At 39.9% G+C, this 17,865-nt stretch overlaps 3 protein-coding genes across 6 annotated transcripts in view; 2 read left to right on the forward strand and 1 right to left on the reverse strand.

Annotated features, from left to right (window-relative positions):
- Nucleotides 1-17,865, reverse strand: part of LOC114871664 (protein FAM76A) — a 46,588-nt gene that overhangs the window by 23,975 nt on the left and 4,748 nt on the right. The window contains exons 1-7 of one of the 4 annotated variants that reach the window (XM_029177854.2): nt 15,839-16,393; nt 15,314-15,378; nt 15,024-15,237; nt 14,809-14,945; nt 14,256-14,499; nt 13,930-14,167; nt 12,592-13,290 (exon numbers count right to left, since the gene is read on the reverse strand). In XM_029177854.2, coding sequence (XP_029033687.1) covers nt 13,934-14,167; nt 14,256-14,499; nt 14,809-14,945; nt 15,024-15,237; nt 15,314-15,378; nt 15,839-15,934 — 990 coding nt within the window. In that variant the 5' untranslated portion in view covers nt 15,935-16,393 and the 3' untranslated portion in view covers nt 12,592-13,290; nt 13,930-13,933. Of the gene's footprint in view, nt 1-12,591; nt 14,168-14,255; nt 14,500-14,808; nt 14,946-15,023; nt 15,238-15,313; nt 15,379-15,529; nt 15,815-15,838; nt 16,394-17,865 lie in introns of those variants that run through there. The other 3 variants (XR_003788627.2, XM_029177856.2, XM_029177855.2) reach the window with 3 other exon arrangements.
- On the forward strand, nt 39-12,256 carry LOC114871562 (PR domain zinc finger protein 1). The gene is made up of 8 exons (XM_046286298.1): nt 39-1,067; nt 2,787-2,957; nt 3,795-3,914; nt 4,313-4,438; nt 4,527-4,653; nt 4,721-6,574; nt 6,659-7,003; nt 7,142-12,256. Exons 2-8 carry the CDS (start codon nt 2,793-2,795, stop codon nt 7,300-7,302), a joined length of 2,898 nt encoding a protein of 965 aa, XP_046142254.1. The 5' UTR covers nt 39-1,067; nt 2,787-2,792; the 3' UTR covers nt 7,303-12,256.
- On the forward strand, nt 16,635-17,859 carry LOC114871575. The gene is given in 4 exon segments (XM_029177664.2): nt 16,635-17,105; nt 17,107-17,156; nt 17,238-17,345; nt 17,427-17,859. Coding segments are annotated over 4 exon segments (705 nt in total). The 5' UTR covers nt 16,635-16,826; the 3' UTR covers nt 17,695-17,859.

Below are 17,865 nucleotides of genomic sequence, written 5' to 3' on the forward strand. Positions count from 1 at the left end.
ACTGGTCTGCGTGTGCCATCCAAAGAGAACCACCGAAGGCGGAGACCACCCTCGAGAAAAAGGGTTGAAACGCGAAATCGTGTTCACCATTGTGGAACAGTGCCGGTGGTGGTGGTGGTTTTTTTTTTGCCAGCAGAATTTGTTTAAAAAAAAAAATATATATACATTTATATATAGGAAGAATCGATCGTGTTGCAACCTACTACTCCTTCGTTTTTGTTTGTCGAACGATCGGCATAGTAAACGCGGCGTGCTCCAGCGTTAACTACGATTAACCAGCAGAAAATCTTATCGTTATCGTTTCGACGAAGAAACAACGGTGACAAAGTAGCATTCTCTTTTTCTTTCTTTCAATTTTTCTTTCGCCAACGAGATACGAGATCTTGTGGCGAAAAGTAAAAAAAGAAAATAAGAAAAAAAGAGGGTGGAGAGAGGGTGCGAGACGAAAGTAAGGTGAAGTGCGTCGAAGTGGCTCGCGTGGTGTGTTCGAGAGGAGTGCTAAACCAGTGCTTCCTGGATAAGTTTCTACCTTCGACACACGAGCTGGGATAATCAAAACAAAAGAAAAGAAGAGGATTAAAAGAAAGGAAAGGGGTGGCAGCGTCGCGTCGGGCTACCACGAACCGATATAGTTGTTGATAAACAACGAAGAGAAGGGAGAGTGTCAGCGGGTTTGATTTGGTTCGGGTGCAACGGCAGCGCAGATTCCAATTTCCTTTTCTCCGATGTCCTGATAATCGATAAGCGTGGGTTATAGGTGGCAGAGGACCGCCTAGGGCCGGCAGCGATCGGCCTTATCGACGTTCAAATTTCCTCTTGCCTAAGGGACACTTTTAAATAAATGTTGAGAAACAACGACAATTTTCATCCCTCAACGCGAGGCCAAATTTGGCACCCGGATGTACCCAGAGTCGTCGGGATGCCGATCTCTCTGAGAAATCACAGGATCACATAAAAAAGAGAAAAATACGGTGCCGGGGAGAGAAACCTTTTCGAATATCCTGTTCAAAGATCCACGAAGAGACTAGACTAGACGAGAGGGTGCTGCACTTTCGATGCACCAAAAGGCGTGAGTAACTGCATCTTAACGACCCACCGTAGGAAAAAGAAAACGAAAGCTGCCTCGGTATTTTGGTCGCTTCGAAACCTCGGTTTTCGAAAATGTCAACTGATCTTTCCGCGTTTTCCCGATTCTTTAAAGAGTCCTTCGAAAAGCTTTAATCCTGCCTCGTCTTATTTTAAAGAGTTTAAGACCGAGTGATCGTTATCCAACCCCTTGGAACGATTGAAATTTTCTTGCAAATAAATCGCCGCAATATTGTAAATCAAGGTAGCTCAAAGAAACTTGATATCGTTATCCGATGAATTGAAAAGCATCATCTTTCAAGAATCTCCTAAGCTGATTGTACTTTTTAAGCTTTAAGAATTAAGATTCAGGGGAGAAAAGGTGATTCGAAAAGGGAAGGTCGAAGAAAAAAAAAACCTGTGAATCAAGAGGGGTTAAAAATCAGAAAGTTAGGCGAAGAGTTAACGAATAGGGAACGGGGAGCTGGTAGCGTGCGCGATTTCCACGGAAATGGAAATTCAACGGGTAGCGAAAAGCCCTGGTGGCAGGGTGGGTGGACGATGTGGAAGAGGGTGGTGTGCGGGAGGGTTGGACTTCAGAGTTTATGCCCTGTCCCCCTCCCTCTCCACCCCTGCAGTCGATCAATGCGTGGACGGGTTTCACTTTCGCGGTGTTAAAGTGTTGCACCATCGCGTTGATCGTGGAACAAGGAAGAATCATGATTTTTGCCTATCCTACCCACGAGGGAGGAACACCCTTATTATGCAGGATGTTCGACGTAACAAAATTGAAGTCATCTTCATTTTTTTTTTAAACGGCACCGTTTTATTATAATTTTTTTAAAGTGAAAGATTTAATGAAACAGGACGATTGAATCAACAATTTGTCACTTTGAGAATCAGACTTGGATTGTGAAAAATAAAAAAAAAAATAAAAAAAGAAAAGGAATAATGTCGAAAGATAGAAAGAATTTCTGCAGAAACACTGCGACACGCGTTGCTTCTCTTTTATAAACGTTTCGAAGTTAATGGCTGCAGTTATTGATCGTGTATCGATTTACCGGAATCTCAACTATTTATAACGCTCTCTGCGTTGTCCGGCGTCATTATACACGATCTTCTAATAATATAATGATTTCCTTGTTTTCTTTTTTGCCCACGAATGGTAACGTTCGACGCGTGAAAATGAAATCACTTTGAAAAGGAAACGTTAATTACGTTTTCAACAAACTATAAACAAATCAATCGATGCAATTTATGCACTCTGTGCACTTTGAAACCTTAAAGACACTTTAACAAGAGAAGCATACCATGCTATTACAGTAGTAAAATTTTATAAAGAATAATTAATTCAAGTAGTTTAAGAACAATTTTTAAATCGTGTACTTAATACAGTGTAATTACTGTTACTGTAGCTACATTGTACACAGAGTGCCTCTTGCTTCCCGGTGGATTGCAGTCAAAGGGTTAAATTCCTTCACGCAGAAGCTTACTGTCGAAACTTTGCTAAAAAATGTGTCAAACAACTTTTTCTCCGTTCTTTCCTTTTCCTTCTCATTTAAAAGATTACGACTCTTTTGAAAGCGTTTAACTCTATAAGAAAATAGGCTGTGCGAAGTTAGTTTGCGAACGAGGAACAAAGGCGAATAGATTAACACCTTTGATTGCATAATTGAAGTTCGAGTATGTGAAGATAACATATTTTCCGCATTTCTGTGCAGTGAAGGATGGAGGCCAGCGAGTGGGATCACGCGACCTTGAGGGAAGAGGAATTCGAGCAGCATGCCGTGTATTTGGTACCGGATGTGGCGGCGTCTCCAACCGATACCAATCGCGCGGAAGCCTCCCTACCGAGAAATTTGGTCCTGAAACCTTCTCAAGCCCTCAACGATGTACGTTCTTCCGCCAAAGAATTCTTTCTTGAGACTTCCTTGGTGAGAGCCGCGATTACGATCACGATTTTCATCCAAGTTACGTTTATTAATCCTGTTTAACTCTTTGCACCCCGAAAAAATAATTATAATTATTGCTTTTAATAAATTCGTGTACGCTTATGTACTTGATGGGGTGCAAAGGGTTAAAAAATTTTCCCTAAACGTATCATAGATTGGAACTTGAAGAGATGTCGAACGTTTACACGCACGATTCGGTGAAAGATACTAGATCAAACTTGACCGAGCTAGCAAGCTAATTAACTTACCGAGTATGACCTAGAGTCGAAGCGAATCGTTACACTTTCCTCGACGACAAGAATCGAGACCAATAGCCTCGGTCGTCGCACGACCGTGCAAACTGTTCTTTTACTCGTGTCAAGTTCGAACTACGCAAAACATCGAATCGATCAATTATAAAAGAAGAAAAACAATTGAGAGATTAGAAAAATCATTTGATTTCGATTCTGTCCAACGAAACTAAATCTTTCAAAGAACAGACAAGTTAGATAAAATTAGAAGAATGTATTTACAGTGCTAATTGAGTAGGTAGTTTTTTAATAAAATGAACATCCTGGGAACATCTCTTTTTTTTCTAAACGAAAATAGATTTACCATCGGGATCGTTCGAAAATATCCCACGGATAAAATCGTTTAACATGACGTATGTTCGTAGTATTTTCGTTCAATCAAGAACTGGATGATCAAATTTTGAACGCATTTTAAATAGCTATGATTCCAAAAATGTTGGAATTATTTCGAACCTGGTTAAAATATCTTTGTCGCGTGTGTGTACAGGTATTGGGAGTTTGGAGTACCAGTTACATTCCTAAGGGAACACGATTCGGTCCTCTGGTGGGTCAAGTGTACACCAAGGACTCGGTACCGGCCGATGCGAACCGGAAATACTTCTGGAGGGTAAGAGTTCTTTTCCAACTATCATCTGTTTATGCGTACTGAATCCACCAGTGAAGTTATGCACGCGTGTTATGATACATCCAGTATGTATGTATAGATAGAGAGAAGTTAGAAACTGGTTTCAGCCGATCTAGCAAGCCTTAAAGCGAAATCCGCGAAGCCATTGATGCCTCGTAACGAATTGATGAGTTACGATAGAGAGAACTCGGGTTCCCTCTCGAATCATCCTATTAAATCGTCGATTATTTCCCAGTCTATCGATGGCTAGGAATAATATCGAAGATTTAGCACCGTGTGTACCGTACATCCAGATTCCAATATCGTCCCGATGATCAATTTCACAGTTACATTGTTTAGATTCACTCCGTGTAAAATCCGTACGTATGTTTTCTGAATAGGTATACAAGAACAACGAGCTGTTCTATTACATCGACGGTTACGACGTTCAGAAATCGAATTGGATGCGTTATGTAAACCCGGCTTACTCGTCCGAATCGCAGAACCTGATAGCATGCCAGTATAAAGTGAGTGAAGAATCTATCGATATCTTTCTGTTATCAAACCCTCTGATCAGGATCCTGTCGTTCACGTCACCGTGTCTTTTACTTTCAGATGAACATTTATTTTTACACCATCAAACCCATACTACCGAACCAAGAGCTTTTAGTATGGTATTGCAGAGAATTCGCGGAGAGGCTCAATTACCCGTTAACCGGCGAGCTGATGCTTCAGAGAATACGTAAGTAAACGTAATTTTTGTTAAAGTCGAGAAAAGAAAAAAAAAAATCACGCTTCGCTACTTGCAGGGCAACAAGTGCAACAATCCGCGTTGCCGAGCGAAATTCCAGCCACCGTCGAGGCAGTGTCTCCTCTAAAGGATTCGTCCATCTACGAGAGAAGGTCGCAAATGACCCCGACCGACGGTTCTGTTCGATCGGACGAGGGCTATCACTCGAACGGTTATCACGACGAGATCCTAACGCCTCCGGAAGAGAGCAGCGAGTCGGACTCGGAGAACAACTACGTGTTGGACTTCAGCAAGAACGCGAAAGCGTCTGTGTGTAGCAACGAGGTGGTCAAGCAGGACAACGCAGCGGCGAAGAACGAGTACAGAAAGGTGAAGATCAAGATCACGAAGACCTACGGGAACTTTCAGACGTCGAAGGGTCTCGAAGCGAATGGAAAAGACAAGGATCAGGAGTTAGCGAGTCGTGCGGTGACCCCGGAACTACCCAAGCCGGTGTCTCCCATCATTCTACAGAAGAACGCCGTTCTGTCGACGGTGAACGAAGAAGAGATACCGGAGAAAAATCCGAAACCCTTCTACGAATCCGAGGTGAAGGCTAATTTACCGAGACCAGCCTACTTAACCAGCCCCAGCAACTCCATCCTCGAGAACATCCTCCTACGTAGCAGTACCGACAACAATAACAACAACAGCCACAATCATCATCACAGTGGGACCCAACAACACCACCAGCACCATCAGATACATCATCAAACGCACGTCGACTCGGTGACACCACCGCCGTCCAGTCCAACGGAGATGGCCTACTCCTACAAGAAGTCCCATCGTTACGGGAACATTCTACCGTGCAGTCCCGATTCTAGCTCGAATCTACCGATGCAGGCGGACACCTGCGTCAATTCCACGAGCGGAAACAGTGCCCTACCGATGCAAAGTCCGACGAGTAATCTGCATTCGAGCGCGGGCAACCTTCATTCTAGCACGGGCAATCTTCATTCCAGCACCGCTCCCAACAACCTTCTACAATCCCATCCAGGGACCATTCATTCGTCCAGCAATACAAGCAATCATCATTCCACCACGAACGTTCTATCCTCCAGTACGATATTAACGTCCACGAGTAACCTTCATTCGTCAACCACGTCGACGAGCAGCTGTCCACCCAAGAGGAAGACCAAGAGCCCATCGCCGTCTACCAATCCCACGGGTACATCAGCTCCGACGATTCTCTACTCGAGTTCCGGTGGATGTCAAATCGAATCTAGCACGGTGTATCCGAACTCGGCAGCGAGTAGCAATCAAAGCGTCTCGCCGATTTCGCCGATTCAATCGCCGTCCTCGTATCCGTACGGTATTTATCATCAGAACGGGACGTTGCATCACAACGTGGCGCCGTTGTCCATCAATTGCACCGCCTACTCGCCGACGCCGAGCGGAAACGTGGTGTACGAGAGGACAGACGGAAGGAGGCTGGAGGCTGCTACCAGCAGCCACCAACTACCCACCTCGTCCACCATGCAGATCGACACCAATCAGACGTTGATCGCTGGCACGCACAACCTCCACCTCGGTCATCATCCGGGTCTCACCATACACGCAAACTCCGCGTCGTTGAACCGATATTCGCCCGCGAGCTCCTTGTCACCGGACGATCACGGTTGCTCGCAGAGCGGTTCCCTTAGTCCTAACTCCCAAGGATCCAGGGGTTACAGGTCGTTACCGTACCCGTTGAAGAAGAAAGACGGGAAAATGCATTACGAGTGCAACGTATGCTGCAAAACGTTCGGTCAGCTGTCGAATCTCAAGGTACATCTAAGGACTCATTCCGGTGAGAGACCGTTCAAGTGTAACGTTTGCACCAAGAGCTTCACTCAGCTGGCCCATCTGCAGAAACATCACCTCGTCCACACTGGTGAGTAAATCCCGTTTCTTTCTTTTTATCGATCAGACTAATCTAACACGAAGATTAACGAGAAATATAAATTTTCGTCAACAGGCGAAAAACCACATCAATGCGAGATCTGTAAGAAAAGGTTCAGTTCAACGTCGAACTTGAAGACCCATCTCAGATTGCATTCCGGCCAAAAGCCATACGCTTGTGACCTCTGCCCTGCTAAGTTCACCCAGTTCGTTCATCTAAAGTTGCACAAGAGATTGCACACGAACGAGAGGCCGTACACCTGCCAGGGTTGCGACAAGAAGTACATCAGCGCGAGTGGCCTTAGGACACATTGGAAGACGACCAGTTGCAGACCAAATAATATCGAGGACGAGCTCGCCCTCGCAGCGGCCGTCGGTTCGCCGACCTACTACGAGTACGGTGGTCCCGATATGAATGTCGGTAAGTCGAATAAATTCTACCTAAGAAACGCCGATCGATCAGGACAACCGGTATATCAACTACGTCGAATAATCGATCGTCGGGAAGACGGAGAAAGTAACGGCTTAAAGGAGATCGTTCTTTTCCTGTCTTTTCCAGGAAACATGCCAAAAGAGTGCGAGCTGGAGCACATCGAGAACTACGAAAGGCACGGATCCGCACACGGTCCGCACTCCACGTCCCTCCACAATCTGGAGAACTCGGTGGGACGACCAAGCGTCATAGAGACCTCCCAGCCTCACATAATCGAGTGCACCTAAGAACCGGGGGTATGAGCCCTTTTGCTCAAGCGCAAAATATCCAGCCGTGGAATAGTAAACGAGTTGCTCGCGACACACGAGAAACCGACCTGTTTTTTAATCCTCGCGAACCTGGCGACTGATAATAACACGATTCCCGGTTCACGGTACACGAGGAATTCTTTTCGAAATGAACATATTTTTTCTTCGTTTCATTCGTCGCAGGCAACGTGTAATTAAACAGAAGTGAATACGTATAAAGGATAGAAAGAAGATAGCGGAACGATAGCGATGATCGCAAAACTTGAGTGAGATTACGTGCAACAAAGTAAAAATTCGGAGGTTGTTAATGATGTAAAAGAAATGAAAAAAACGTTGTTGCTTGGTTATTGTTATACGCGAAGGAATTCAAGCTTTTTTAGTGGATAACTCATCGTGGAAAGCTGGTTAATTTTTTGAAATCGTTACACGTCGATCGTGAACGCGAACAAAGTTCGATTTCTCTCAGGAGGTTGGACCGAATCGACGAGATTCCAGCTAAATGCAGAAAAATAAGGCGAAAGAGAGAGAGAGAAAAAAAGTTCCTTCCTTGTAAATACTCGTTTCTATATTTTTTCTAATAGTAGCGCCACCAACGAACACGAATTCATATAAAAAGAAGAATAAACGAGAGAAATGTGAAGCGTAGACGAAACGGAAAAGGGACGAAACGAAGTAGGATTAGTGTGTCTCGAGTCGTCACACGATGTCATTTTCGGATATAAAGTCGAGAGAATACGAGCAACCGAAAAGTCGTTCGAGCTTCTCGATTATCCTTCCACGGTCCATCCTGGAACGATGCATAGAATAATGGTACCGTGCGCTAACGTGTCGTTACTTTTTCTTCCACTAAATACTTCCATTGCTCGACCAAACTAATTTATTTTACAACACTTGAAAACTTTGCTGGCAATAGAATTCGGATTTCAAATTGAAATATTCGAAATGTTTGAAATTCGAATTCTTTTCCAAAAAAAAAAAAAAAATATTGAAAGCGCATTCTATATTCTGACTACAGTAAATAGAGACGCATACCCTTCTTCCTCGCGTGTGTATCGCGGTACCATTTTCTACGCGTTCGAGCCTGGGAAGTTAAAAGTGAAAAATATTAAAGAAAAATTCTATCAAGGCGGACTTTGTCGGCACCCGCCAGCAAATTCGAGAATGCGCGCGCGAAGAAGAAAAGCGAGAAAGACGCGACGATCGAACGAACAACCAGTGACGACACGACTGCAACTATACGAGACCTGTACCTGTATATAATAACATTACTATTAATTATTCGATAATTTAAAAGGTAATATATATATATAATATAAGGAGCTCTAATTTATGAATATCTTTATATATGTATATGTATAAAAGCAACAAAAAAAGAACAAAAAAATAATTAAATCGTCGTCGATTGGCGAGGAAAACGGTAGGCTGCGCTCTACACGGTACTTTTTTTTTTAATAAAACACGAAACTTTTTTCAAAGTTAAGTGATTTATTACACGCGTACTATAGTAACGTTAAAAACAAGAAGAGAAAAAAAAAAACTTTCGGTGATCGAGTATCTATATTTATATTTATACACGTTCGTATACAAGCATACAGTGGGTGCAAAAAGTACTCGTGCACCGATCAACTTTAAGCGATACTTCACTGTTACGTGAATATTTTTAATAATTTCTGAAATAGAGTTCGTGCAAACAAATAATTAGGTACTCGTATAATTGGGGAAATTAACGAGGAAAGTTCAGAAACCGATAGAGATGTACGAGCAATAAATATTCGTACGACTGATCGATGACAAATCTACCTAAAAGTTTCAAAACCACTCAGAAATGAATCAATTACTTACTTATAAGTTAATTTCCATCGATTTTTCAATTTTTCTCATTAATTTCCTGAATTATCCAAGTACTTGATTCTTGTTTCACGCGATATCTATTCGAGTTTGAAACTGATCGCTATACGAATACCTTCCGCGCCTGCTGTATATAGATATAAGAATATATACATATATATTTTTTAGGCATCCTTTTGTCGTGGAATTTTCGAAACGGTAAACCCGATCTGTCGACCCACGCGAACGAATCGTTTTAATTTTCCATTATTTCTTTTTCTACTCCATTCTGGAGCAAACCTCTCGATTCTCGACGCTATTCTTCTCGTTTTTATCGATCGTTTCGAACTTACGGTTTCTTTTCTCCGGTTGTGGACGTTAAAACCGTCGTTGCAACGAAACGATGACTGGGAAGCGTCGGGGAAACAAATCTTATCGCGATCGCGCACAAAAATTGACTCACGGTGACGTCAAATGATAACACGTATTCAATTAATTGTCATTTCGTGTTATTAGTGGCAATAACGATCGATGACGAAGCGTGGCGCGCTGGAAACGCAATATTTGCGAAAGGATTGGCTTTGTACGATCGAGATCGACGACGCATATATTTATACCGTGGAAAGAGAAATTTTCTCCCAAAAATTCTTACTACGGAAAACTCGGTCTCGAACGAATCAAGCATCGATTCGCAGCGTGCCGTGTACGAGGTAAAAAGCAAAAGGCTCGGGGGTGATTTTCATCGGGAACAAATCAAAACGCGCACACTAACAACGGGAACATCGGGTAAAATTCGCCGCTATCGTGAGAATGTGAAAGCAAGGGAGATAAATCTAGTCAAGAAGAAAAAAAAAAAAGAAACTAATTTCAATATTTAGCCGAGCCTTCGATTCGCGCCTCGTTTCAACGCGATCGTTATACCACTTATCATATCTTTATATTAGGCTTATGAAAAAGTAATAACTGTTTTCTTATCGCAAGTTGACATTTTTAATCTTTTCGTTATTTATAGAGTGTGAAGAAAGCAATTGAAATACTGATCACCATCAGATAGATTAAGAAATTAATGAAAAAAGAAAATTCGAACGTACTAATTGGTGCTGTGACAATGGAGACACCATTTATTTCGTAATCTCTTCCATTGATTTGAACAAAATTTCGTTTACTAGGTACTTCCATTAAGTTTTAAGCATCTAATCGTCGAGTTATCACGATGAGAAAGCGCAGCCTACCATTAAAATGCGAAACGACAGAGATCGTGGTTCGATCAGCGATTCTCGGCGCCTCCAAAAAAAGAAAAGATAAAATGATTTTTAAAGAACGTAACGATGAGACTAAGCTGGAATCGCTAATCGATAACGATGATAGCACATTGCTAAGTATCGCAGACTGATATACGCACGGTTATCTAGCATAAAAAAAAAGAAGAAAACAGAATAAAACGGAAATAGCAAACGAAAATTACGTGCATCGCGATACGATTCCAAGAGCGAACAGGATCCGGATAAACGGGAATACGAGAAGAAACAAACGGTTGGAATTCACAGAGCACGTTCGAGAAACATTAGCATTTCGAACTTCCTCCTTTCACAATGCCTCTTCAATTTCGAAAAGAAAAAAAAAAAAAAAGAAACAGAACAGAAAAGAAATCCAAAGGTTCCATACGTCCACCGATCCATCTATCCGTTTTAGCTTTGGAACGTAACAAGTTCAATGGTTCCTGCAAATATGTCATGGTGCTCGTCGTAAAGATCCTTCAAAGGAACTGATTTTTCTTTATGTAGTACGTTTTCTTCCGGTTTCCTTACGGTGAACCCTTTTCTCCCCACCCTCTCGAAACAGAGGGTTTCATTTTTACCCTTGAATCGATGCTTCGACTGCGTAAGTTTAAGGCAGCTTTAAGAAAGAAAAAAAAGGAAAAGAAATGAAGTCGAAGAAGGTACGATTCGCAGGGCCTTTTAATTTGTTGATTTTTCGCAAAAACACGTTGACAGAAAAAAAGAAAAAATGAAAACGGGCAACGCGGAGAACTCGGGCATACTACCGAATAATTAGGCCAAAAATGAAAATTCTTACATCAGAGATATGTTATATGTACGCTATAATAGCGGTCCATTGGTCGAATAGAGAAACGCGCAGGACGCTGAAGACCATGTATCCTGATCGCGGGTCAATATCGTAGAGGAACACGTTTCTATAATGTTGACTTCCGATTACGAATTTAGGCCTGCACACGTAATGTTTAGGCATAGAAACGGCATTGGAAACGGGGACTTACGTGAAAAGAATATTCTGTGTATTTTGTTTATATCTGTCTTTGCCCGGGATCAAATTGGTTTTACATATTATCACTTCGCTACGAAAGGGGTGACATGAAAATTCTACCCTTGTTAAGAACGAGGAAAGATCGTGTAAATACAAAATCCGGAAATGCAACTCTCCCTAAAATTGTAGGTGAACGATGTTGATTACGTATATTTTTTTACAAGTTTCATACTGAGGATGAAGAACCATGGGCAATGGGTTTCCAATGGCGTTTTGTCGATCGTTATTCCGTGTATTGCCACGATTTCCTGCCTTGCCCGCATTAAACGCACTATTATACATAACGGAGCGATGAAGGGAGAAAGATAAAACGAAAGAGTGAGAGTGAACGAGTGAATGAGAGAATGAACGAGGCGAACCTAGTATTATAAGATTTAAATTGTGAAAAACATAAAAAAAGAGAGAGAGAGAGAGAGAGAGAGAGAGAAGAAGAGGAGGAACGAGAAACGGTACGGAGAAACTAAAGAGAAGATCGTGTAAATACTCTAAGAAAGTAGAATGATCGAAGGAAACAAGCGATTTAACCGCCTCGACAACACAAGACAAGCAATATTTAGTTCTTACCGTCTCGTAAAAATAATTAATGAGAAGAAAAAAAAAACGATAACTCCAACTGTACTTGTACACAACACACAGGTGTACACGGCTCGTACGTATTTAAACGACTATAAATTAAATGTTAATTATCCTTACACTTCGTATAATATAGTAAAATTGTTACGCATTTATTATCATTACAATTATTGAATAGGTAATGCTCAATTAGCATTTGTTTCTTAAAATAAAGAATAAATATATGGCTGTTGGATATTTATATGCACGTATCATCTGCATCTCCCTTTGTTTTCTTTTTTTCTTTTCTTTTTTTTAATTAGATCATCAAAAAATTTCGTACCATCATAAATCGGTATCAAAGAACCTTAATTATGGATCATTCCTTTATAGTAATAATATTTATTTCAATTTCTTCTCGATGGCAACGTTCTCATGTCACTTGCAATATTTTTCCTTTCTTATTTGCTTAAATTGTTCGACGATTGAAAATAAGTGAAGAGGTAGTTCCTTCAAACAGGAAGGAAGTCCAAGGATATGTTTCAACTCATAAGGCGAGGTATATCGTTTTCAACCTTTTATTGTAAATTGATCTACAATCACCATATCCTGGTTCATCGTCGTTACATCTTCGTCGTTATAAATAGGAAATCGTTACAACACCACTATTGCTCGATCATCATAGTGTGTCTGTATGTGTTTTTATGTACGTGTGTATCTGTATGTGTATATGTTTGCAATATAACTCTCATCTCTCGCAAGTATCAAGAAGTTCATTCTTAAAAGTTTCAAAGTTCATCACTTCAATGTCTATCTGACGTTATCTTACTGTACAATCTGATTAAAGTGGCTTCTTTATCGTTAAAAAAAAAAAAAAAAGAAAAACGTATCACACGATGCAACGAATCATAGCAAACTCGCGTTCGTGGGATAATTTTGTTTTCCTTTTCTTTTGCCGGAAAACGGAACAAAAATAATGAGACCAGGGAAGTAAGCTACCTAACTTACGAGTAACACTTTTTGTTTTTTCTTTGCACTTGCCTCGTCATTCCTCCGGTTTAGAAGAACGCGAAAAATGTTTCTCTTTCGCGTACACGTCGAAGATAATATACATTCCTATATTAATTAGAAAAATAATACAGATTTTTGCCTTGTTAATGGAAACAATTAGCTATACATATATATAAATATATATATAATGTATACCACATAGTTTAATGCGGGTATGGACATTTGAGTATGTTGTCACAGCTAACCAAGTCCCTGAAAACAATTTTAAGAAAAGTCTTTCATCTCCCAGAAACATTACACGGTTCATTTTTTTTTTTTTCTATTTAGCACGGTACTACTTAGAACTTGCTTCGTGTTATCTCGCTATAATCACGATCAACACAAACGCAAATTATAGGGCGGCAGTATGTGTATGTTGTACTGAAAATATTCTAGCAACGATAACGCACCATTAAAAAACAAAACGAACAAAACAGCGTGATCACAGTTCCAAAATTTCTCACTCCTTTCGATCGTAAAACGAGAATGACGATAAAACGTTGCAAGGAAACTAGCTTCGGACATCATCGTATGAAAATATAGGAACGAGATATCGAAAATAATTCAATCTCTTACACGCACTCTTATATACTTGGAAAATAACCAACCATAACTAAAAGAAGCGCAAAACATGGAATTCTCTGTTACGTTTGGCTCTTATTGGAAATGAAACATTCGAAAAGCCATAAACGCTAAATCACAAACAGAATACCATTCCAAACACTAAATATATAATTAATTACAATATTTTATAATCGTAAATATGTTGCGTCGACGAAGTAAAATGTAAACTTAGAAGAATTATCGTTTGAACATTAATTGACAAAGAATAATGAGGATGTGAAATCCTACCTTATCAAGGTACAGGACTGTCTGTTCCACTTCCACTATTGGTCCCAGCTTCTGTTTTCGTTGCGGCCACTCTGTCACCCCGCTTGGAACTCTTCGATAACGATGCAACTTCTTTTAACAAATTCGAGATCTTCAGTTGCATCGTCGATATTTTAGTTTCGTACTCCTTTTCCGTCGCTTTCATCTTGTTACGCAGTTCCGTCTCCGATGTGAAGTTTTTCGCTTTCAATTCCGTAATCTGTGAACAAAGAAACAATTACGCTCGAATTAGTACCCCTGGGATTTTAATCCATCAAAATTTATTGGACGCGACAACGAATACGTACCTGCCTATCTTTAGCAAGTAATTGCCCATCCTTAATCGTGATTTGTTTTTGAAGATGAGCTATCTTTTCTTTCAGTTGCGTAACTGCGACTACATGATCCGAACTGTTAGGATCGTGTGGATCGTGTACACCGACCATACGAGCTGCTTTCACGGGAGCAGGACCGTTCGAGTCTCCGCTCTCAGACTGAGGCGGCAACTTCGTAACGTCTACTCTGTGCGGTCTCTTGTTGTGACCTTTCAGTCTGAAGCAAAACAAACAGACTGAATACAAACTCGCGTAAGATACTGTAGGAAGCTATGAAGATTTCACTCGGAAAGATCGCGGGTCTAAACAGCTACTAACTAGGCTCGTGTATAACTACAGAACCGGTCGGTGTGTACAAAGGACGCCATGTGCCATCCCGCGTGAACTCTATAGCTCTCTACAGTACTTACGTACAAAACATTACCGAGTTGTTTTATATTTGAAGATTTACTGAAACTGTGATGAACACAATTAAAACTGCTAAGCATAAAGGTACCTTGTGAGAGTATGTATTTGGAATAATTACTTTTGCTCTTTGTGCTTCGCTGCTCGTTGTTGCGCCAGTTTCAAATGTGCCCTCCTCTCTGCATCCGACTGTTTTGTTTTTGCCAATGCTCTTTTGTAAGAAAGCGTACACAGCCAACATAACAATTTTCCATCAACCTTTAATCAAATAACAATGTAGTATCTAGAAATACTTCTAAAACGTCACTGTAAATAAAATAAAAGATACATTCTTACCTTCTTATCTTCATCTTGTCTATCAAAGGCACACTTCTGTTTGCATTGTTCACAAGTTACCGGTGGCCCGTAACGTTTTTCGGAATTCGTACAACGCTGACATTTGCTACCGATGAATGCAGCTATGGTATTGCAATATTCACAGGCCGATGGCTTACCGTAAGCTTTCACATTTTGCTCACATTTTTTACATATGGTGCTTGTATTTCCTTTTCTGTAAAATACAACAAGATTATTTTGCAGGACCTGTGCAATTTATACGAGACATATAGAAATATTTATATGCTTACATTGTTTGTTGGAATTCTGACCTACAATATGTACATTTCACTACAGGAAATGCACCTCTGCATTCCTAAATGAGCAACATAATGTAGTAAAAGTTTATTAAAAACATATACAATGATAGAAATTTATAGTGTACATGTTTACATTTAGCCAGTTATAATGTTTACACATTATTTTGCGCAAAACACACAATACTGTAAGAAAAAAGTATTTATTACCATTAAAAGAAAAGCCTCTCTTGAAATTAATTACAATTTATTCAGCTAAAAGTAATTGACTGGAGCAATAATTATGTTTTATATTAAATACAAATTAATATATAGTAATATCATATGAAATTTCAATTGAACAATTTCTACAAGTTTTTTAACACGATAAAACAGCGTTGATCATATTAGAAACGCACGTTTGAATTAAAAGTTCTATTATTAGCATCCTATCTCGCAAACACGGAAAGTGACGCTCGTATGAAATATTGGTTGACGCGCGTAGAAATTCGGGAAAGGCACTAAATCCCGTGACGATACCTTGCACAATTGTTGTCCCGGGGATAGTTCCTCGAAAGGATGCCTCGAAAAGCATCTGGAACACGCGAAAAGTGCTTGCACATTGTTCGCGCTCATCCTCGAACAGCGGATTCGTGTTTGGCCTCGGGGTTCCAAAACCGTACGTCACTGACGATAAAACCAATTCGTGAAAGCAACCACGGTCGGGCCAAGTTTCACTTTCACTATTTTCCCCGACGGTATTATCGAACAAAAAGAAACGTAAAATTCAACGCGACGACACTTATGATAACAAATCGTTACATGTTTTTTTTTTTTTACGATGTTTCACGCGTCTGACGCGATTGTTTTGCGTACATAACCGCGTCACTTTACTCGTTCGCTACACCGGTTGTTGATTTCAGACGGCCATCTGACTCGTTACGTTTTTACCAGTTAGCAATACCGCCTAGATGTCGCTTTATTATGCGCCCCCTTACAAAATATGCTATAAACCAATCATTATTTTTCTAAGCGAAAGATTCGAATGACAATTGGTTAAGTTGCTTTCAACGTGTTCTTAAAGTCTAGGTTAAACTGGTCGAGTATACTAGCGCCAGCACGTTGGAGTGGTGGAAGAAAGCTACTAGTAAATGCTATCTCATTTTAGTCTATCAACCACTTGTCCAATCGTTTATATGAATATGAATAAAAAAATGGATCCTTTTTAATTGTAAGGATTTTTTAATATGGTCCACTCGTATAACCTAGGTTTAACCTATACAATGCTTCACGAGCTTCTGGTATACGATTTGTCTTTTTTGACCTTTGCTACTTGGAAAGGATGAATCGTATACTGTCTTTGTCATTCCTTCAAGGAACTCGATAATCTCGTCCACGCACGTGCATAAGTACGCGTATCTTATATTTGTATAGTTTTTTAAACATGTTGAAATATAAACATAACCTAAACTGGTATAATCGTGGATATTAACGTGTCTGTTTGAAAGTTGAAACAAGAAATTGAAAAATGAAATTTTTAAAGAAACGACGAGAAGAAAAAGAAAGAGCTTTGTACGTTCGTTTACCGCATGTAATTCGCGAGGAAGAAGATGTTGCAAAATTATTTACCGGTGATTTTAAAGTTAACCTCCCTCGACAATCTACCAGATATTGCTACGTAATATTTCCTGACACCGAGAGTAAATTGAAAAATTTAAAAGAGGCACGAAACACTCAAATAAATGGTAAACCGATTGTGGTTGCTCCTGCAATTACTAAATTTGAGAAAAACAGAAAGTTGAAAAGGAAAAAAAATCGTTATACCTAAAGTAAAAGATGAAACAAGAGTAACGAGAACGTAAGGATTTTGTCAACTTACATTCTTAGACTGAAACACTGACTTAAAGCAATTATATTAAAAATGAAATTTTTTCAACAGCCTTTTTGTTTCAAATATTGCGCTTGAAACAAAATCCCAGGAACTAAAAGCAGCTATTCAAGGATGTGAATCTGTGAAGATGTTGAAACCACATTCAGAAAAGTGCAGGTATTTATCATATTGCAATGTGACATTTAGCCATGTTGTTACTAACATTTTAAGGTGTATAAAACCTTATGTTCTGTTTAGGTCTGCAATGGTTAAAATGGAAGATGTTTGGAAAGCAGCAGACTATATATTGAAGAGGATAGATCGACCAATTGTGAGAGGACGTAGATTAAGATTTAATCCTGATACTAGAACTAGACATAGACCAAAAAAGACAGGACCACTTAAAATATATGATGGTGAAACAGAAATAAAAGCAAAACCTGAGGAAAAAAAGAGCTTAATAAGAGAAAGAAAACGAAGATTTACTCAAGTTCTAGGTCATATTGAAAACAAAACAGGAAGTTAATTGTTTTATTAAAATAAGTTTTCTACTTATATATATGTATATATATATCTAATGTATTCAATAAGAATGTTGCTGTTTTGTTCAGTTAGTTAGTTCTGTTCAGATATGTTTCCCATGCAGTTTTATAGAACCCATGCATAAATAAAAAACTTCTCTATTCGCTAATTTGTC

The sequence above is a fragment of the Osmia bicornis genome, chromosome 6 (assembly GCF_907164935.1).
Source record: "Osmia bicornis bicornis chromosome 6, iOsmBic2.1, whole genome shotgun sequence".
NCBI classification, from domain to species: Eukaryota; Metazoa; Arthropoda; class Insecta; order Hymenoptera; family Megachilidae; genus Osmia; species Osmia bicornis.